The sequence below is a fragment of the Pezoporus occidentalis genome, unplaced genomic scaffold, assembly GCF_034315485.1.
Source record: "Pezoporus occidentalis ecotype Australia unplaced genomic scaffold, CSIRO_AGI_Poc_V1 ctg354, whole genome shotgun sequence".
NCBI classification, from domain to species: Eukaryota; Metazoa; Chordata; class Aves; order Psittaciformes; family Psittacidae; genus Pezoporus; species Pezoporus occidentalis.
The window spans coordinates 133,671-157,330 of NW_026915527.1; the positions used below are offsets into that span (position 1 = coordinate 133,671).

Below are 23,660 nucleotides of genomic sequence, written 5' to 3' on the forward strand. Positions count from 1 at the left end.
GAAAGAGTAAACAGAACTGTTCATGCTTGAAATTTGAATTATTTGAAAAAACATCCACTGAACAAAAAATCTAAACCACAATGAACTTGTTCCTTCTATTACAGCAGCCTGAAGAGATTCTGCAATAACTACGTTAAATCACACTTCAGTTTACACATCCCAATTACTGCAGAAGCCTGATGTGTGGCAGAAAGAGCAAACAAGCTTCCTAAATATAGACAACTAATCGAAAACTTCTCCAGGACTTGCCCTTACATCCATTTCTACCTTTGGTTGTTACTACCTGGAAATCCAGGCTTCTGAAAACATGTATTTAACAGCAAGTATTAAACCAATCAAAACTGCTTTACAAAAAAAACAAATTCTGAAAGAACTCAGTTCCCACATTCACATGCCTGTACTTCCACTTTACAAGCAAGACACATGCATTTGGAAAAAAAGAAACAATCACTTTCTATAAAAGGCCAAGTATAACTTCTGCAGGTAGGACACAAATATGAATGTAAGCACCCGCTTACCAGAGAAAGCCCATACACATTAAATACACAGCCTGATACTTACCATGCTCTCATATATATGTTTCTATTACAGAAAAATACAAAGCTCTCAGTGAATATGCCAAAGCCCAGAGGTGTGTGAATAACACATGTGGAGGCTTTGCTAGCCCAGACAGGATTTGTCCCCTTAGTCACTCGTCCTACCTTCACACAGCACGAGTAACTCTGGGGCAGGCAGCAAGCACTCTGTGAAAGCAAGGAAACCGAGGCAGTGCAATCAGGCCAACAGCAGCACAATGCAAGCATGGAAAGTTCATTTTGTTAAAATAACTAAGTACTTTTGTAGCAAGAAAATACTGAAAGCACATTCAAAGCATTACAATAAAAACTCTTACAACATTAAAAGCACCGATTTTAAACACTCAAAAACATAGCCAAATACTCTTCTTGGACTAGGAGACCTTGACAGGTCAGTTTTTGGTATACTGTAGACATGTGGTGGGCTGTGGTGGCAAGCCCAAGGAACTGCTGCTGGCACTTGCCCTGAGCAATATGTTAGTGCTCCAACCTAGGCAGAAGGGGCAAGGGAGTCTGTTCTGTTCCCAGCCAGAATGACAGGAAGAACATACAGAAAGGCAAAACCCTGACTTTCATCCAGAGATGTTATTACACTAAGCTGGCTGTGAGGAATAAAACTGGTTCTGCTCTGCAAGGCAGGCCAGGCAGGTGAAGGGCTGAAAAATTCCTTCCCATATGCTTGCTTGGCATGAAATATGCTCAACACTCTATTAATTCCTGTATGTGGAAATCACAGTCTTAAACATGCAGGTACTTACCCCACCGAGATACGAGCGACTCTTTAGAATGATGCAAAGCAAAGCACAACATATCCCTCAAAGCATAATGCTGCTTTTAAGAACAAAGTCTCTCTGATATTCTTCAGTTAAAGTTAACAAAAATACACACAACTTGAATGCAAAATATCTCCATAAGAAATTCTGTGCCTACCTAGACAATCTATTTTTAGAATTAAATCATCTTTCTATGACTACCTGGAAATAAACTCTCTGCATATGTAGCATTGCGGGAGAAGATAAGACCATTTAACATGCTCCTTCTAGTTATTGCTGTGAATTGTTTCGCTTTCCAGTTCCAATGTTATCATTCCTTTTCAAGGACCAAACCAGCCATTGCTTAATGATTTGATGTGGTAGGTGAATGAACCAGTACCGCTCAGAAACGCTCCTTCTGGTTCTCCATCTAAACAGGTTTCATCAGGGACAAATAATGCTGCCTCATACAAGTTCGGCAAAGAATTGTGCTGTACTGTCCCTGTTAAGAGTCTGCAGCCAGGAATACAGACATTTTAGAAGTTAACAGGTAGTCTTCCCGCTGGGGATGATGGAATAGAAACTGATTTAAGAGAAGCCATGAAAAAAAAAAGCCACAGGGTGGCACTGCAGGTAACTGTATTCTGAAACTACTCGGCTTCTTACTCTTTTCCAGGCAAATCAGAGCATATCTAATCCCGTCTGTATAAAACAGGATACTGGTTCCTAAGGTTTTCTTCTTTTCTTTTCTTTCTGGACTGTAATGACCAGAACCAATTATCCCTAGCATACAAATCACATCTTAAAAAAGGTACTCTACTGCAGAGATATCAGGGTATTTTATAAATTCATTAAATGGTACCTTAGAGCATTACCACAAGAATGCTATTGTAAAGATACTTTAAGAACTGGTATGTATTTTGGGTTAGTCAGTTCAGTTTGAAACAATTTAAGGAAAAAGTCTTCATGAAGCATGTGCATTTTCATACAAAAGCTAAAGAATTTACTTCATAGCATGAGCTTATCAATGTTGCAATGGCAAAATCTCTAAACAGTTCTCTCTCCCTCTGAAAGGAATAGTATTAACCTATGAGAAAGTGGCTGAAAGTGTGAAAAAGTCTTAATGTTGCATTCAACGTACCACATCCTTTTGAAACATTTTCCTTCTCCTGCATAAAAGATTCATACATCATTTCATCCAAAATAGAAGACTTAGTACAGCAATTTTTCAAAGCTAGACTTCGGAGTGTATTTAACCTGCTTTGCTGGCTTCTTCTCCCCTAAATTCCCAATCCCTGGCATTTGAGTTAAAAGCCAAAATATTTAAGAAAAGCTATTCCTGTTCATTTAGTGAAGAAACTGATTTTCAAAAGGAGATTTGGAGGTCATCCAGGATTGCAACAGTTATTTTCCACTTTACAAAACAAAAGGTTCCTTCAAGGTATAAACCTGATATTTCAGTAGATTCTAAATTAACAGATAATATATGACTATGTATGACCATTTTAGTCATCTGAAGTCCTAGATCACTTTCAGTTTCAAAGTATGATCAGCACCAGTCTTTCTTGACAATGCTTCTAGCAATAAATGAAAATGAGCAAAAAGTTGTATTTTAGTTCAGTTGCATCATGTTATAAATTAGAACACCAATTCATCTGCTGCCATTTCATACCCCAGAGGGCAAGAATTCTTAGAAAACAAAGTTTTATTCCCTCAGAGAACAGTTCAAGAGTGGACTGGTAATTGTTTCAACTGCCAAGATACTATAAACAATTCTTTCTGCTGCCAAGATTTGCTCTTTGTAATTTTTAAACTGTGTATGGAGATTATTTTGCTATTAGATAGCAAAGCATCAATATATTGGCAATAAATACACTTATATAGGTGCAACTTTAACATTGGATAAGGCAGATGTTATGTAATAGTATTGCTTTCCAAAGCTATACAAATTTGATTTAAGCATATTATTTACCTATTTTACTGACTTTCATACTAAAGCATCCTAAATTCTAATAAACAGTTTCAGAACATGTGCCTGACTAATACTAAATTAACAAGGTAGTGACCGGGTAAAATAAATCCATTTTGGCACCAGAAACTCTGTGCCTGGAGTCAGTATTTCTTAAAAATCAAATATTTAAATGAAAAGTATTTAAGACTCCCAAAAACCCTCACCAACCAACAATAAAACACAAAGGAAAGTACTTATTATTGAAAAGGTGTTGCTATTATTGTTTCCTCTGCTTGGGTGTGAAGAGCAAGGGCTTCTGCTGAAGCATTTGCCTGTAGACACTGAATAGCTATACCTACAACACTTCATATAATAACATCCCAGTTCATCAATTACATAAACTGTAATACTGTTTACCTATAACACAGCAAGATCATGTGCTGGTGCAACTAATGGAAGTGAGCTCCATTAATTCTAGATAAAATAAGCTAAAATTAGACACACTGGATGCAATCTAACAGTGTTTCAAGTAAGTTTTCCGCCACCTCTATTGCCATCTAGACCATTATTAATAGAAAGATAAATAGAACCGGACCTATAAAAGTATGCCTTCTGAGAAACCTGTGTATAAGATGATATATGGTAGAATTAACCAGAATGTCTTTTGTTTGAGTTGTGTTTCCTTCTGCTTTTTAATTTCCTTACTTAAAGCAGAGAAGCGTTCAGTTAATTTGTACGTATTTTGCACAGGTTTGGAATAACACCTCAGGATGACACTAAATTTATGCAATTATATTGCTGATTTTGCTAACCATATTGCTAATCATAATATTAGAACTAGCCAATGCATTAAGTTTCCATAACTGGTCATTAGTAACTTAAAGAGAATTTGGTCTATGATATGCCATTACAGAACTTCTCAGTTCTAGATGAGAGGTTACACACACACAAGGAAAAAAAAAAAAAATAAAAAATCATATACTAAAATTTTAACTCAAAAAAAGAAAAATACTAAAGAAAGCATTCTGCCAACCCTAGCCTTGCCTTACACACTGTAGAACAAACAAAAACCAAAACAAAACAAAAATCTGTTTTTACGTCCTTGGTATCTGAGAACTACGTATCCATGTATTTATGCAGGTGACTAAATTAAGTCATCCCTCCCTTCTTTTTCCAAATATCCTTGAACAGAAGTATTTGTTCAAGAACATAACAGAAACTCAATGGCTGCAAAGCTTTTGTCATTGCAATGCAAAACATTTATGTCCAGTTCTTAGCAACCGTGGTATCACACAATTTTACACTCTTCTTCAAAGGTGCAATCAACATGTAGCCCAGATTTCTATACAACCCACAGGAATAGATATAAGAAAGCAAATTTTAAAAGGCAAATCAAAACCCTCCACAGAACTGCTCCTAGTCAGCAATGAAACACATTCTTACATTCCCATGGAAAGTTAACAGTGCAAGGAGCACGGCCCCATGTTCCCCTGAGTCCATGCACAACTGAGCTATGGGACAAAGAACAAGTTCTGGTCCCCATCATTTGCACATACACATAGATCATGGGAACTCATTTTGCCTGGGTCACTTGGCTACACAGCTGTGTGTGTCATTTTTTTTTTCAGAACACAAATGCCTTCCTTTAAATGAACAACCAATTAGTGCATGATTTTTAAAAATCCAGAAAAGACAAAAATATCTGTACTGCTGGTATGGCGTGCTTTACAGCAGAAGCTAGGAACTTATACAAAAATCCTGTTTCACTGAACAGCACAAGAGTATTTTATGTGTACAAATTCTGCCAAACTACAATCTTTAGATAGGTGACTTACAATCAGCTCACTCTCAGAAGGAATCCCAAAACTGTTGCAGAAGACCCGTGACACTATGACAATCTTGTCTCTGTCTCTTGCTGACATATGACTAGAACTTATGCTTTCTGCATTTCTTTAGAGGAAACAAATTTATTTTATCACCTACTTAGAAGATAAAGAACAGCCATCAAGATGACCTAATGGATCAAAAAGGAATTTCTACCCCTAGTTTTAAAATGTAGCCTGCATACATGAAGACCTCTTTAGCAAATTCAGTAGAACTGGAAATTGAATGTGCATGGAAAATTGATGTAATCATGTAACTGCAGTTACCATAAGTGGTTTTGTGTTGAAAGTGTGGGGACAGCCACAAATTAAACTTGTTAGACAAAGTTGGTCTGGTGTTGACTCAGATATACAGATAGGGATCAGAAAGATAGTCTATGGCTTTATTTGTCACTTCATATATCTACAGAGGACCAAACAAGCTATGACTTACTTTTACAAAATACCGGAATTCACCTGTCAAATTAGGGATTACAGTAGGTAAAGATAGAGTAAACATACTGTGTGATTCTGGATGCCTTCACACTCTTCCTTCTAATGTCCAGCAGCCTCTCATCATCTTCTGTCTAAGGACCAGCCATGGCTAAATAATGGTTGTCCACGAAACACTTTGTATCAATGCACTATTTCTGTGTATGCATTCATATGGTTTCTCAAGCTCACCATAATTTTTAGTCTCATAGCATATCTGCTGATGTGAAACAGTGTTGAACAGGGGATACATCTGTCACAAAAAAACTGCAGACTATGGAATTTTTTTTTTTTTTTAGAGCTTAAGTATAATCCAAAAGCCTCTAAAAATACTGCCTACTATTAGCTTCCTGGGGTCAAAGGTCATGAGTAAAAATACCAGATGATACCTAATAAGGAAGGTTTTCTTTTTTCTTCCCTTCTAAAACTCAAGACAGCAGAAACTAAAACAAGATGGCTATTTGCCAACACAGAGCACAGTCTTTCCTACATTTTGGAAAAGGTACATACCAGCTCAGTTGCCAAAGCATCCAGTTACAGGTTTTGGTACCATATCCTGTTTTATCATGTAGCTCTTTCTGAAAAATTCTGAATATTTTATAGCTAAATTCCAATCTGAAAATCTCATTTATGGAAGCTCATTCAGTGCAAATCATTCCCTTCCTTTCACGGCAGCCTCTGCCTTTGAACATGACACTGTTAAGTCCAAATCAGATCAAATTACCAAGCCATCTAAAGTAATGTTAAGATAATATTGCAATCAACCTTCTCAATTCTTCCATATGCCAGTTTTCTCTCTCACTAGTCTTATTTCCAACAAAATTATAATACAAAACAATATAAAGAAACAAAGCAGAATCAGAACTATCATTATTTCACTCCAGTTTTTGTATGTGATTAAGCTTAAAAGCACGCTGAGTGATGTCTTACACCTGCTGCTATTTCAGGGTTGCACTAATTGCAGCAAAAATCCTTACACCAGCAGACCAATTTAAAATAGAAGATGCAGCATATCAGCTGGGACTATGAAATGCAAATATTCTACATAAAAGGCAATTAGTCAAAACAGATCAGATAAATAAAAATTGGCTCAGGCCAGGTACCTGGAGTACCTTCCAGCAAATGCATTTGAAGTTTTTCTGACGACAAAGCCAACATGAAACAATAGAAAACAGTGGTATCCCTGACTCCTGTAATTTAAAGCCTTCCATGAAACACCAGAGATACTATGAAAAACATGCTCTTTATGTTTTTTTTTTGATATTTTTATTTACTTTTATTATGAGGAACTTTGCATGTAAAATGGAAGCTCAATTAGTGACAGAATTCATCAGAATTTATCAGCTCCCTGTACTTAATTTCTTCTTGATTTAATTCCCAGGATATCAGTTATTTTCCTGTTAATTGTTAAGGTCAAAGAGGACCCCATGGAAGCAATAAGCTGCAGGAACTAAATAAACAGAAGACCGGATCTTGAATGCAAATGTGTTTCCTGGAGGAAAGGAGTAAATCAGTGCAGATAATGTAGTACAGAAGCAGGCAAAAGTTAAAATATTAAAAAAAAATAAAAACTTTAAAAAAAAAAAAAAAATCACATGTTCTAAAACAATCTGTTCAAAAGATTTCTCACTGGAACATAAGTACCTCTTCAAAACCAGTGTCCTGCTGAGGAATTTACATACTTGCCAAGGTTTAAGTTACCAATAAAAAGCAACAGCTATTTGCTTTGTGGATAGAAAGTTGTGATACTTGCTCAGAAATTTAAAAACAAACAAAGCACAACCATTTGAAGGTATAATACAACCTGCCCAGTGAGAACTATCTCACAGTGTGACTGTGTAACTGAGACAGGGCTCCAGAATGCATCTAACTTCATTAGAAGTTTTAAGAAAAATACTGGAAGTATAATTAAGAGAATTTCAGAGGACTGGACCAGTTCAAACAATGCTTAAGGCTTTTCAAATCCATCAGTTAAAAGGTCACATCAGAATAATTCCACAGCATGTCTCCTGATAACCATGCTTCTGGCCTGTTAAAGAACACCATGCACTTATATGAACAGCTAGAAACCAAAATTTATCTTTAATGACCACAGGGCACGACTACCTAAAAGTTAAATGCATTTTCCAAAAGCACTGATCTACCCTAAATCATTATCTACCCTTGTTTCATGAACCACTGCTACAGACATTAAGACATCTGACACCTGACAAATATGTTTTCAAATGAATTAATTTTGGGCCCCAGAAAAGGTTCTCCCTTCATAGAAATTACCTATCTCTACATGTAATACGGTATCCTCCCAAGTACATCTAATGTAACCCAATCTGTACCACAGAACTCGTGTTTCAATGAAAAGACTTCACTCCCAATTAATTCCTACCACTGTTTAGTACTGACATGCAACAAATTCAAGATTCTGAGACTTCTTCCTCCTAATTCCACCCCTGTGGAAAAGCTGAAAGAAGTAGATTAGCGAGGCCTCCTTACTTCTTAGAAAATACATTTAATTGATACTGACATACATCCCCATTTTAAATCTAAAATCATTTTATCAGCATTTGTTTAAAAATAATTTAAAGTGCTCCAATAGTTATCCCCTGAGAGCATCTCACCTCCAGCACTTTTGAATTAGTAACTTTATAGCGTACACAAATAACGTGTCAAACATAAGTGCAATTTAGAAAATAGCTCAAACACCAGAAGCAAATCTTGTTTAACCTAATACAACCAGTTCACTCAACTGCAAAAAATTTGTAAGAGCAATAGTCAAAAATAACAGCATTATTAAGTCTTTTAAAGAAGTTGCTATTTAAATGTGCTTCCATCTGAACAAGAAGGCTGAAATGTCGTTTGGAACATTGTATTAGTGAGATATTTTTCCTCAGGTGTTACAACGACCTGTTACATAGCTCCTGCAATATCCTTCTCCTATAGAATTTCAGGGAAATGAAAACTATAAATTTGAAACATGAATTTATAATTCAGTATTAAGTAAAATCAATATTAAAACAGTATTATATTTACACTGTACAAGCTTTCAAGAGTAATGATTCTTTCAAGAATGAATATACCTGCTTTCCCTTACAGTTCAGCAATAACTGACTCACCACTGCTGCCTTCTCACTTTCTTATCAGACTCTTTTCCTCCACCATGCAGGCATCAGCCACATGGACTGTTTTCAAATCTGATTCAGAAGTCTTTCGGTAAGGAGGCTAACCCTGCACTTGAATGCAAATACTAAGAGGCTGACAAGTCTCTACTAACCAGTGTAAACTGCTATATAAAAATCACCCTACCAACATAGGTCTGGTTTAGAGGAGTCAACCCCAAAAGTTTTCTGTAAAACCACATGTAATATTACAGGAACATCAATTTAACATTTATCCATACATTTACTGTTGTTCCAGATTCGGCTATTTCTCCCTAAGAGGAACTTATATGTATTTCTTAAATAACAGTCTAGACTATCTTACAAGCGTACTACAGATCTGCCATGGGAGTTGGACTAGATGATCTTCAAAGGTCCCTTCCAACTCAAACAACTCTACAGTTCCACGATTTCCCTAAAAATAAACTGGTAGAAACCAGAAGCAGAAAAGTAATTTGACATGCTTCCTTCCTAAAGTGAGAAAGTGTACTTGGATATAGTGCTCAGTCGGATAAAAACTATTAACTTTTAAAAACAAAATTAAAGGCAACACCATTCTAGTTAGCATTGAAGAACAGTAGAACAGTACACTGAGTGGAATAGGGGCAGAGAAGTGCTTTGAAAGATCTTATGAGAGCGAACAAAAATGACTTAACCTATCAAACAAACAAAAAACTAAAGATGTTATAAGTGAGCTCTTAAATAAAAAAAAAACAAAACAAACAAAAAAAAACAAAACAAACAAACCCAAAACTAAGCCAGAACAAAAAAACAGAGTTAGGAGAAGGAAAGGTCAGACATCAGCAAGGTGAGAAAGCCACCTGGCCATTTCCAAATGACACTAGTACATGACTAAGCGGACACAACTTAGGGCTTAACGGGCACTGGGGAAACAACCCACATCCCTCTCGGTAAACCACCTTTGGCTAGAATATAGGAAGGTGGTTTTCTATTTGTATAATCTAAGGAACCATAAAGAGATAAAAATAACCACATTCAGTTTGCCCTCTTGAATGGGGGATTAAAATAACTGGCAACATTTTGTTTTCAGTCATGAACTTGAGGTGGATTCACCAGGTCACAATTGGAAAAGGAGAACTGCCAGTCCTTGATAAGCATGGTGATTACCATTCTTTTATATACAGAACTACTCTAAGGGAGTACAGCTTCCTTACACAGCAATAATAGCATATCCTTTGATTTATACAGTAGTTCTCCAGCAATGCAACCAACATCCTGTTTTCATCTTAAAAGTACAGCTGGGCAGTCTGTCTACAGGCTTTATTTATCAGAGTTCCTATAACTGAGTGCCTTCTCATTATGAGAAACAGCACCTTCCAACTTAGCAGCATTTTACGTTCCTGGTTCTTTCCTTCTGAAAATGCTAATATAGTACCTACCCCCCTACAGGGTATATAGATGTAATCTGAAGTGGTTTAAAACAATGTAACTTAATTTTACAAACATTAACTAAAAAAAAGTAACATACTTTTCCCACCCAGGAAGTCATGTAAAAAAATCCAAGAAAATTCAGAGAAAAAGAATTTTCTCACTTTATGGCTTTCAGAAGAAAGAGCAGAAATACCGCTTGAATGATCTAAGCTGTAAAAACTCATAAAGCCCTTAAAACACACATACACAAATTCCTGAGATCTGAAACCATCTCTTAAGTTCTCCCTGAATTTAGAAGTTTCCCTGAATATAATAATCTCTGTAAAATGCCTAAAAGAATATACTTTTATTTCATTAGACACCTCTCAGATTATATTAAGTACTTAATAATTCTGTATCCTGTGTTATCACAAGTCAAAGTCCTGTCAGAAATTCAGTATACTCCACATTCCTACCCATGAAAGTAACCAGCCAAAAAAGCGCTTTGAATGATTTACATGCTCGCACTCTGAAACCATGCAGTAACTTATGAACATGCCATTCACATGTTGTCATGCTTTAGAAATAGAAAGACTTAACTGTTAAGCACTGTACTTATTCAAAACAGTTTTAAAAGAAATTGAAGCTTGTTGAATACATATCACTGAGAACTTATAAAATGAGGAATGTTTTGCTAGTTATACCTACCAGACAACCATATTTTTTACTGATTTATCTTCAAGCAAGTGGTAAGCACCATGCCAGTAGAATATCAGTGTAAACAAAAAGGCAATTACTAATACCAACATAGGGCAATCTTCTGAATTAGAAACTAATGATATGCCGATTCACAAGCATTAGAGAGCCTTTAATTTGACTACATTGGCCAAAAAGGCCAATGGGGTAGGGTGGGCACTGGGGGTAAAGGACAGGCAAAATTACTACCAACACAGGAACAGCAATAGACGTTTCAGTGACAACATGTGTAAATCAGAATATGAACATCACCTAAACCAGAGCTTCTGCTCTTGTCCTTAAGGGTAGGAGCTAGGTCAGGCACAAGCTGCAGAGTGCTCATTTGTTAAAATATCTTGAAAATTCGTCCCAGTTTCTCCAAACTTAACTGCAGTAGGTCAGAGCTTCACAGAATGTTATTACAAAACTAAAGTTAACATGCTGAAAAACAAGTAAGTCAAATAACCTCAGAAAAAGTTCATGGGCAGCTATCTACACAGATGACAGGAGCAGAACGACACACAAGACAACTTCAGCTTCTAACTCTGTGATCATTTGAAAAGTTCAGCCTCACTCTGCCAAGTAAAACTCTTAAGTGCTAGTAACCTAAATCTCACTGACCTCTCCTAAGTGCCATATTTACTCTTGAACAGTGACCTTGGGTTTCGAGTGCCACCCAAAGATGGAAATCCACTGAAAGAAATCTTGCTTCATATCAGAGAAGATATTCAAGTTGCGGCTAATAGCCATCTGGCTGTTCTTTTGATGTACATAAAATGACAACAAAAACTTTTGGAATTCTTATTACATGGACAGAAAGTCACTACCATAGTGCTGCTATAAAGCAGAGAGTGCATAACGCAGAAAGCCTCTCTTCAGATCCAGAACTTCAAAACTGACACTTCAAAAACATCCCCAAACTAACAGTATATCCTAAGATGAATATAGGCAAGGGAAGAGGGCCTAAAGCAACAGAAGTCTTGCCTAATCTTAAAAAGAGAAAGAGGAGGTGTCTCAGACCTTTGTGATCACAGCTTATCACTGACTTCTGGCTGAAAAGAACAAAAAGAAGCTGCAACAAACTTATTCCATCGGTTCAGAACATGATATTAAAACTTCTACCTAGGTTATTTGCAAGGGAGGAAGACAGGTATGCAACCTCTGTTATATATTTGACTACTACACTAATAAAAAAAAAAAAACAAAACAACCCTCACCCACAAAAAAAAACACAAAACAAACCCACACCAAACAAAAGCCATAATGGCAAGGGGTTGGGATAAGAATAAATCTCCATATTCAGCACCAGATCTTTGACTATATCAGTCTTAAGAGTCACCAAACCACTTCTCTCTCCCTGCAACTTACCTTTCCCTGAAAAATACTGGTTAATCAAAGCAACAGCTTAACACAGTGATACATAATACTGGTAGTTACGTCAGTTTGAGGAAGTGATTCATATTTTCTGATGGATCTCATTTTACTGTTGGAAGACAGAAGTTTTTTAATGGGTTGATCTTACTGACTGAATTTTTACAACTTCAACAAATGCTATGCCATGTATAGCTAGCCCTACTTATCTTTGGTAAAGCATCACATGCTCTTTTGCAAACAGACTGGAGATCTTTCTAACATGTTGAGCATTTATTCACATGATACCACAAACTGACTCAAGGATACGCACACTCTCAGTGTATGACTGAGATGGGAAACATGATGTGACAGGATGTGAGAAAGGCCGGTAACTGTAGATAGAGTTTTCCAGATCTCACTGTTCTTTTATTTTCAAATGACACCTAAAACCTCAAAGTGATTACATCTAATCTTGGAGTTTTCGTTTACATGAAACAGAACTCTTTACACATTCAACCATTTTTTCTTTCTGAGACTATGTAGGCAAATGAACTGCACACTTCTCAATCAGAGTAGGGTCTTGCAAGGGTATTTCTACCTTAAGTTGACTATGTTCTTCCACGTGGTTCTGGCAAACATTTGTTTAGAAAATAAACAATTCGCTGGGCACATCACTTCCTACTGCATATCTCTGCAACATGAGCAGGAAAAGGCAGCATCAGCTTGTCGGAGTTTAGACAGATGTCATTCAAGAAATGTGAAGGAAAATTCAGTTTTTCTGAAGTGGACACAGCATGCAGGACATGTATTCTGCAGAGGAGCAGAGCTTTCACTGACACTGTATTGATCCTTCCACAAGACCAGTACCAAGTAATTTTAAAACCTCCATCTACAGTCAACACATAAAATACTGCCTGGCATTGCATAGGATGAAATTTCAGCATTTATGTTATGTGTCATTATTTCCAAACATTCTCAATTCTACCATAAAAACTTATTCTGGATTAAGTGCTGGCAAGTAGACTTAAAAACAATAAAATCCTGTAAACCCATTGGCTGGCACGATTTACATACTGGAGCTGCAGTATCCAGGAAATTTTTTCTGTAAGTAAAGGGAGGAGGAAAAAAAATACAGACCCCTAAAAGCTGTATCTTAAAGAACACCACCAGAAAGAAAAAACAGAAAATGACTGATCTGTTTGAACATTTCTAAGACTATCTTGACACTACCTCCCCCACCCCCTTTTTTTTTCTAAAATAAATCACTGCCTTTTTAAGGTTTCATTTAACATTTACAATTCATTGCTTTTCTCCTTTATTCATTTGAGATTTATGAATAAAGAAGCATTACAGCAATGTATTTTGGGAGGAAGACTGGAAAGTTTGTAAGAATGTTTGGGCAGTGGAAACACGAGAACAAAGAAAGACACTTAGAAATAAAAGAGATCCCAGCAGTTCAGACAATGATGTCAGATCCTTATTACTTTTCCAAAATAAGCGGCTTCAAATTCTCTCCTATCCCACTCACCACTGACAATCAGCTCTGAAGGAACATTCATAAAATGTTTTGGTTTTCCATACCTTCTAGATTTTCACCTTGCTTTTCTATAAGAGTGAAAAAGCACTGTCCAGTGTGTTTGTATTTGCTCAACAATACCTGGGGGGGGGGGAGGGGGGAGGGGAATATGTGCCCTACACTGCAGTAAAACAGTGGAAACAAAACCCCAAAGTTACCTGGATTCCAAAATCCTCTCATTCCTGTACATATCACTTGGAAGAAAAACAGACCACTCTCCCCACCCCAACCCCCAGAAAAAAACCCAGCCAACCAAAAAGAAACAAGAGGGAAACATTAAAGTGCTGAAGGAATGAAGACATATCTGACCCAGTTCCATCAGTTCATTTCTACAGCAAACATCCTGATAACCTGTCATGAAGACATCAAATTGAATATACCTGATTCTGAGGAAGGACAGTATATAACACACTAATAAAATTACTGCTACTGGCCCAACAAACTCATAAGTAAATTCTGACTTAGTGGAAGAGAGAAAAAAAAAGTAAAATAAATCCTATTTCATGTCTCTAGCTAACACTGCTGCCTTCAGATCTCAGCTTTAAGTCCTGTGATATTTAAGGCATTCCTCAACAAGCCGATAAAAACAGTACTGCAGAGACAGCCAATGACCCCTCTTTAGAGTGTCATACGAAAGGGCCTGGGAAGGCTTTCCCCACTTAAACGCAGTAGCAAAAATAGTTTCCATGTCCATATAAGTACAGGGGAATAAAATGCATTAATCTAGGTAAAATGATACATGATATTTAAACACAAAGCCACATTTATAAATAGAAGAATCTATAGTTTTAGGGTGGGTGAAGTCAGGGGAAGAGAAATCAGATACAGGCAGAATGGGACATGGGAAAAAACAACAAACCCAAAAGAGATGGAAGGACCAAACTGAAGCGACAGGTTCTTTTTAAGTCTCAAAATTTAAAAGAACACACAAAACCAGAATCCAAAAAGCTAAAAGCAGAAGGAGTCTATGAAAGAGTTTAAGGACAGGGTCATACATTGCTAAACAATTTAATGTAACAGGAAGAAGGCATCTCCTCCCTCCCCCTCCCCCAAAAAATGAAAAAGGGCAGGGGGGAGGAAAAAAACCAAACCAAAACTCCAAGTGTTGTTCAAGAGCATCTGCCACCAGTAAAAGCAGATGGGAAAAGTCCACTTTAGCTTCCAAGTGCTAAAACCTGTAACAGTTAAGGGGCATCAGGAACTGTGTAATCCTTCAAGGTTCCTAAGTGTGATCTATGACAAAGGCTTTTAAAAAAGAAGTAGTAGCACACTGAATTTCAAGATGCAGCAAAACAGGACTTTCTCCAAGTAGTGAGTACTTTAAAAAATGAATAAGGTAAAAATAGCTCAAGGAGGGTGCCAAGGATGGAATTAGTGAGGCTGCCTTGTAATGTGGGTGGAAGGAGAGGATCAAAATTTCAGGCAAGGGGAAGTGAGAGACACGAATCAGAGATCAACAGTGGATACAGAAAAGTTTATGTCTGGAGACTTCATAGAGTAGATTGAGAAAACAATAATTCTTAAGATGGAAGTTTGGGAACCTAGGGACAACTTTTAACACAGCAGTACCTGATTTTTGAGGAATTAAAGCTTCTGAATTTAAACAAATAAACAGATACATACGTAAAGAATTTGTCAAAGCCCAGATTTCTGTGATGGCTTGATTTTTTTATTTTACACAAACTCCTGAAAATCATCAGAAATTCCACCTCTGGAAATTCCACCTACTACACAATCATCATCAACTAACACACGCCCTGTTTGCCTTGCAAACTAAAGAACTAAAAAAACCTTCCACCCATGCAAATAATTTCTATGCTCTCAAAGCCAGAATAGTTTCATATTTAATTCTGCATAATATGCATTTCTAATGAAAAGAACAAACAGTTTAACTCTACCGCCACTAGTGAAGAAAGATGTACTTCATATTTGCCTGAAGGGGTTACAACCCAGCATAATGAGTTGTAAACATTTGTTTTCTCAACTTTGTTACTGATAGACATTTACATTTTGGCTTCTCTTATTCTCTTTTTTTTTTTTTTTTTACTAGATCGAGACACAAAACATTGGTTTTTGTTTCTCCCAAGTTAAAAAAATGCTTTCAACACTGCTATCCCAAGAATAGTTAAACAATACATATGTCAGTAGATTATCTTCTACCTGCAGTATTCCTTCTAGTTTCTTTGTCCATTTGGTTTGACAGTACAGAAGGACTGCAATAGATTTTACAAAAGTCAAGAGCAATACAATACTTAAACACATAGCAAAAGAGTAAATGAGAAAAATATGCCCTTCTAATTACCTGGATACCTACACATCAAAAGTATCTGGGCCTTAGTAACACGGTTTCCACTGCTACCCTACTCAGGATCCCATGTCCTTGAACATAACTCAGGTTATACAGCAAAGCATCCAGCACATGAAACTGTTGGAAAGATGTGAAGGGGAGGGGAGAAGCTGTCAAAACATTTAGAAGTTACCTGCTAAAAACCCATGCACAGAGACTTTTGTCACTTCGTCTCTGGAAGAAAATCCACCTGAAGGCCTGACATTAAAGCCAGGTAAAATACTAAAAGGGAAAATTAATTCCCAACAGGAAACCAAGGCCCATGAAAAGAACAAGATTTTTAAAACAATAAAGCAATATTCAGGCATATTAAACTGAAAGACAATTTGATTTTAAAGAAAAATAGCCACATTTCTAATGTTATTTTGAGACAGAGTGATGGTGGATTTTGGTTGCTTTTTGTTGTTGTGTTTTGTTGTTTGGTTGGTTTTTTTTCTAATTGAGATAGTATCACTTTGCAGGACAGATGTAGAACCAGAAAACCTAAACTGTATCATTTGTTGGTATCTCAGAAAAATTCAAGCTCACAACATTTCATCTTTAGCATACAGCAATTTCTTCACTGCTTTGGGAAGAAATTTGTTTGTTTGTTTATTTTTAAAAAAGATTGATCTATGTCTTCCAAACCAAGTAACTTTATTTCCAGAACAGAAATAAAATTGACAGAAATGTGCAGAAGATTTTTAAAATACAGCTCAGAAAGCTCAGCTTGGAAGCTACTTCTTCAATGAAAACCACTGCAGAACTGAAGTTTCCAGCAAAACCAGTGCTTTCTCACACAAGAAAGCTTATGCCTAGCTAAAAATATTTATGTGCTCTATTTTCTTTAACTGAAAATAGCAATCCTGACAACCCTAGTCTTGTAGCACAGTTGATATACATGCAAGCTTCCCAGGGAAACATTACACAGATAGATTAGGGATCCATCCTTTAACCACCTACAGCACTTTGATCATTTACATCCACAAAAGATACACATCAATGTACATGCCCTTCTGAACTGGATAACCTCCTAGCAAATAAAACACAAATCCAGGAACTCTCAATTCTGTAAAGATTCACATGGTATTCCACGTCTAATGCATAACCCCCACCCTCCAGTTTCTTAAACTATTAAAAAAAAAATGCATTTTTACCCACTAGCCCAACATCATGCAGATTTTTAGTCAGAACACATCTACTGGAACTCCAGTTAGTAAATGTTCAAGTTTACTTTTACACAAAGAGTTGCATTTTTAATTGTGGGATCTTATGAGAGAATTCAGGTGAAACCTCAAGTTTTTAATTGCTTGTTACAGCTCAAAACAGCAGGGGTGGTTTTCCCCCTTGAACTCTCCATTGTCGCATGCTGCACAGTCAGTTTCCTCTTCATTGTGCTAATGCTGGGCATGGCCACAGAACTCCACAGGAGTCTAGAAGCCAACATTTTGGCTTCTTGTCATCCTCTAATGCCTAGGCATCAACTCTCTTGAGTTTTAGAGCTGCATACAGTGACAGCAAACACTCATAGTAAAAAGCAACTCTTCCTCAAACAGCAGACAGCTACATGACCTTAAGTCAGAGCAGCAGGTCAGCAGCTGGGGAAGCAAGTGAGAGCCAGGTGAAAAGAAAAGAAAGCACAGGATTATATCTGTTTCAACTTGCAAGAAGCCATAAAAGAGAACACCCAGCATAGTGTATCATAGTGCATTAACAGAGCAACTCATCAAATTGACTTGGTAATTTCGAGGGAAGAAAAAATAGCTGAGCAGGCTAACATTGTTACAACTCCAGTGGCTGGCTGAATAATTTGGCATCTGCTGCTCCCCAGCACACATAAAACTGTAACAGCAGCAGCTAAAAACAACAGCAGTCAAGCTAGAAAAACTTGCACAGTTAGAAACTTTCTTCCAAGCTACAGCCGAGGAAGTCAGAAACAGTACTGGACTTCATGACGGGTGACCTATTTAGATGTTACCAGATTACAGGAGGAACCATGTATTTGTGACGTTAAAATATTACTAGCGAGTTAATTTGTCTGTCAGATTACAGGAATCTGTAAAGATCTTCAGTTTCCTCTGGAATCTAAGCTTTTGGTCCCCTGCAACAGGTTCTTTTCTTCTTCCACCCAACACAGATGCACCTACTCAACACAAACAGCAATCTTCAGGTTTACATACACACTGTAATCTCCTCCTCTAAAGTTAAAAAAAAAAAAAAATAAAAAATCCATTACAATAGAAAGGAATCTACCCTAACACTGAGACACACCTCCCAGATGCAAGCACTTTCTCCCCTCACATGGGTTTGGTACCTCACTTAACTAGCTCTCACTTCTCCTTTCCACAGAATACCACCACACTTGGACAAAGCTTTGAATTTCTGCTGATTTCTCTATTTGTGTACTACCCTCCCACACATTTTTTCACCCTAGTATCCACATTCCTCAACCCTCTAATGTTTCCTTGATCTCATTCCCACAGCAACACACTCCAACAGTGAATGTTACCACTAACTACTCCATAGGCACTCAGCTATGACTTCAGATTTTATGAAGTTTCAGTTATCAAACCAGATTTTAAATACAACATTCAGTTCACAGCACCACTGTCTCATGTAACTATTTGACACTGCCCTGGTTAAAACAAATACATCAAAAAGAACAACATAATCACCTCAAGAAATATTACATATATGTTCAGAACTCAGTTGGCAAATGAGCCCCTGGAATGATTAGCATTCAAGTGGCTCCTGATGGGCATCCACCCACAAAGTAGTTAACTCCCTGTTTCAAACATCCAGCAAGCTCTATGATCACGAATTCCCAAAGTTCTTTCCATTTTGTTATTGCTCAATCAGCTGATCTTCATCAGGGTCACAGGTGTGAGAAAAAATGAACTACTTATCTTGAAGTCCTTAGTCTAAGGGATGAAGCACACCTAAGACTGGACTGTTTGTAAAACGCATGCCAGCCTAACTTCTGATCCGAGAGAGTGCTACCATTTAATAGCACAAGCACAAAAGGTCTTGCATATATTGGTAAATATGTGTATACAATAATGTAGTTTATAGAGCAATAGCAACAGCCAATTCACCAAAAATACTGCAGTTTCGGTCCTGACCTAAATTTCACCAATGCAGCAAATTCACACACACACACCTCACAGTCTGCTGCTGTGGCTTGGCAATACAATGCTTGTTTTGAAGCCATTGCCACACTTTCTGTCCCATCCCACACTTCACAACAGGCAGGATTTCATTTATACTTGAACAAACCTATGGCTATGTTGTGAACTAGCTCAACTGACAATGTGAAAGAGAGGAAGAGAGCTCTAATCAGTATTCTAAGCTTGATGCCAGACACTTCTCAACACTGAGCCACAGCTGACGTCTCCAGAGATTCGTAATCTGATTGAAACGATTTGATAAAAACTCAGTGGTTACACACACAAGGGAACAGCTACATTTCTTGTTCTTTCTGAAAACATCTCTCACTTCCTGAGACAGCTCTAACCATGGGAAAAAGACTTCTCGCCTGTCCCTCTTATTAAACTTTTCAAATACATTCACTAGGCCAAGCAACTGGGGAATGAGAGCATGAAGACGCGAGGTGTGTTTCTTGAGTAAATTAACTACAAGTCTGTTTGGCTTTGCCCACCTATCTCTGATACAACCATCTCTATCTTCAGCCCCTGGAGAGCAGCTGTATCTCCTCAGCATGTTTTCATTAGACGCACAAAAAAAAATGACAAAACAAAGGGATTTTGTTTAGGTAAAGCAGGTCAGAAAGTTATTTTGAAAGTAAGTATATAGCTTTAAATATTATTTAAGGGAATAAGTGAAACCATGTAAAATGATCAGAAACTGATTAGAAACTGAAAGTGGACCTCAACGTGCATTTGAGTATTTCAAAGGAAAACCTTCTGAAATCCACATTTGCTCCAAAATTTTAACAGCATATTAACTTATGGTAAAGAGCTGCATCAACCAGTGAAAACTACTTAGTAATGTAAAAATTAATTTACTCCAGGGTAGAGGATTACTATCCAGCAACAGTAGGAAACCTGTGTTCAAGAGGTGGATACCAACCACAGGCACTTTTTTCTTTTTTAAAGCATTAAAACACACATTTTCCTATCATCCTGTAACATAGCCAATATGCAAAACCTATTCAGCTCTGTGAGGAACAGGAGCAGGCTGTGTCAACTGGCCTGGCAGGAGCACACTGTCATGAGTGCTGCTCAGACTCAGGGCAAAACAGATGAGCTATAAAATGCCTCTAAAGTAGGTCTAGCCAAGTTTCTTCTGCCAGAAGAAACTACTTGTCATGTCCAGCCAGTTACTGGGCACACCTCCTATTCACCATATTCCAAAAAAATTCCAGCCAGTTACTGGGCACACCTTCTATTCACCGTATTAAAAAAAAAAAAAAAATAATCCATCAGAGGCTGTTTTTAAATATCTTTACCTTGACTGTACAGTGACAATAACCACTGGCATATTTTTCTCCAAATTCAAGCACATATTTTTATCCAGAACCAATTTTAATAAACAATTTTTCAGTTGTTTCAAGAAAAGCATAATGCTGCATGCAAAAAAAGTTGTCTTCTAGGATGTACCAACAGTATACTTTCCTGAAGCTTGTCCCCATAGAACTGATAACAAAATTCCACATTGAAGAGCCACAGATTATTAAGTCACATACAAGTTCCAAGGCTAAATAAACATCAATGCTTGAAAATTCACAAAACGCCTTTAAGGCAGTTAGCATAAGACCTTTCTAAACTATGAAGAGTTACCACTTACTACACCATGTAACCTTGAAAAGTGATTTAAGAACACATTTACTGGTCAATAGTTTTCAGCTGCAGATTAACAAACATTCTCCACCTGGCTGGGCAAGCAGAGATATAATGCTGTTATCACATCATTTGGTAATACATTTAAAGAAAATTGCTATTTCAACTGAAATTCTTTGCAGATTACACAATTTTTCCCATTGCCTCAGAGAGAAAACTGCAGTATTGCTTGCTACTCAAACACATATCTGAGGATCATTTTCAGTAAACTAGGAGTTGCCATTTTTGCTGTTATATCCAGTTTCTTTCCCCCCTCAAATCCGGCATTTGGATGAGCAAATTAGACCATCTTCAGGAAATAATTAAGTCTGCCAGTAAAGAATTCTTGTTGTAACAAGAAAGGAATGGCAAATTGATTTCCTAAGTACCAAATTATGCGGGATAACAGCTGATAAAAGGCCTGAAAATATATCTGCAGGGCTAACGAAAATGAGCACTGCTGTTAGCTACGTGTTTTTCAAAACTGAGATGTGAATGCTGACAGATGCTTGAAGACACATTAAAGGAACAGACTACTTTTGGTGACATAGATAAGTCAAGTGGCAGCCAAGATCCCTATAACCAACAGCTTTATGGCAGGTGTCAGGCCTAGAGAAACTGTCAGAGCAACCAAAATGTTAACTGTGCCTTTTTGCATGTTTCCATGCTCCTGCCCACAAGTAAAACTGAAGACTTTCCAGATACACCGTTTTAGTTAAGTTCCTAAACTGGTATCATGCTGTATTGCCCTACATTCAGTACTTTCAACTGTGCTTACCTACTCAAAGTCTAAAAAAATGCAGTGATTACCTACACTGTCCTCATACCATCTACACTGATTAACAATATAAACTTAATTTCTCAGTGGCCATACACAAACATGGAATTGCCACAAGGCCCTAAGTGAATAAAGACCCATTCTCCATGAGTGTTCCATATTCACCACAGCTATGACTTAAAACTCATGTGATTGCTACTGCAAATACTACAGCAAATTACCACCAGCTGCACCTGTTTATCTTGTATTCACTTGGTCAGAAATACAAATAATGCATTTTTGCATGTAATATGGAAGCTTCAAGAAAGATTTTTTTCTATTTACAGATAACTCAAGCAGACTTGGCAGTATTTTTAATCCCTCAAATTCCTCCTACTGAAGTTATTGAGTGAATTCATTTAAACACACCTTACTGCTTAACTTAACGGGAAGCCATCCTCCTCCTGATCTCAGATTTAAAAACACATTATTTAACGTTATGCTTTCTGACAGATTATAAGCAGTTCAAAAACAAACCAACCAACCCTTTTACTTCTCCCAACAGATGCTGATTGTTTATTTGCTGTTTCTCCTCCAGCGCGGGCAGTTCCCAAAGCCCCGAGGAGCGCCCAGCTCTCCCACGCCACCACTTTCACACGGACAACTGAACGCCGGCATAGGCGCACCTCTCGGACGGCCCGGCCGGCGAACTGCGTTAAGAGATTTCCCCGAGGAGCCGATCCCGATCGGCGCCGGCTACCCGACGGCCTTTTCCCGCAGCCCGGTCCCAGCTGCTCAAGTGCCGTCGAGGCGCGGGGAGCGCTGCTCCCGCCGCGCCGGCAACCGTTTAACGGTCACGCTGCTCCATCTGCCTCCGCCTCCCAGCTGGGCTCGGCCGGGCTCCGCGGTCCCGTACGGAGCTTCCGCCCCTCTCCCTCCGCCGCCGAAACCATCTCTCGCCCTGGTTGCGTCCCAAACGCCGCACCCCGCCCCGAGCTGCCCCCTCGCACCTTACCTCACCCGGCCCCACACACGGCCCCCGGGCCTCCCAGCCCGTGCGGCGAGCAGTGCTTACCCTGCGGGCGGTGGGGCCGCCGCGGCCGGAGCGCGGCCGTCCATGCTGGCGGGACTGAGTGAGCTCCGGTCAGCTCTCGAGAGCAGGGCGGGTGTAAACGCTGGGTCCGCCCGCACAGCGCCGCGGCTGCCGGCCTCACCTGCTCAGGGCGGGCCGAGGAAGACGGCCCCGCTCTGCCGCCCCCAGCGCCGCCTTGACCCAAAACCCAGGCATTCCCCGCTGTTTACAGCACGGCCATGGGGCGCCGGCCGCGGACACGGCTCGGCTAGGCTGCTTGCGCCGGGGCGGCTGCGTGCTGAACCACACCTTGGGCGGAACGGGGCAAAGACACAAAAGCAAAAAGAAACTTCGCGGCCAGAAACTTGAACCGCTGAACCGTCCCCGCTCCGCCACCCGCGCAGGAACAGAAGCTCCCTGTTCCCGTCCCAGCTCCTCCCTCCCTCTCCCGCCCACCCGCCTCCACACACCCGGCACCCGGCCCTCCCGCCCGACGCCCGGCCGGTGCGGGGACTCGGCCCGGCCACGGCTGCCAAGAGGGCCCGGGCTGCTCCTCGCGGCTGGAATTTTCCTCTCCCCGAGCAAAGCGCCCGCGGCCGCCTCGGGCTCGGCCCTTCCCCATTCCAGCCACCAGGGCGCGGGGCGAAAGCCCTACAGGTGGGGGGTAGCCGGGCCAGGAGCCCGCTCTGGGCTCCAGCGCCCTAAGGCAGAGCCATTCTGCTCGGGGAACAAAGCTAGCGCACCGTGTGCCCGTCGTCGTGCGCGCCGGGACTTGTCTCGGGTGTGTGCGATGAAGTAGCCCGGAGGTGGATCCCAATCCGCATTCCCTAGCCGCCGGCTGTGCGTGG

The 23,660-nt window shown here is 39.1% G+C and overlaps 1 protein-coding gene across 2 annotated transcripts in view; it reads right to left on the reverse strand.

Annotated features, from left to right (window-relative positions):
- Window positions 1–23,243, reverse strand: part of COBLL1 (cordon-bleu WH2 repeat protein like 1) — an 87,943-nt gene extending 64,700 nt beyond the window's left edge. For both annotated transcript variants that reach the window (XM_062630510.1, XM_062630508.1), the window contains exon 1: window positions 22,816–23,243. In XM_062630510.1, coding sequence (XP_062486494.1) covers window positions 22,816–22,859 — 44 coding nt within the window. In that variant the 5' untranslated portion in view covers window positions 22,860–23,243. The remainder of the gene's footprint in view (window positions 1–22,815) is intronic.
- Between the last annotated feature and the right edge of the window lie 417 nt (window positions 23,244–23,660).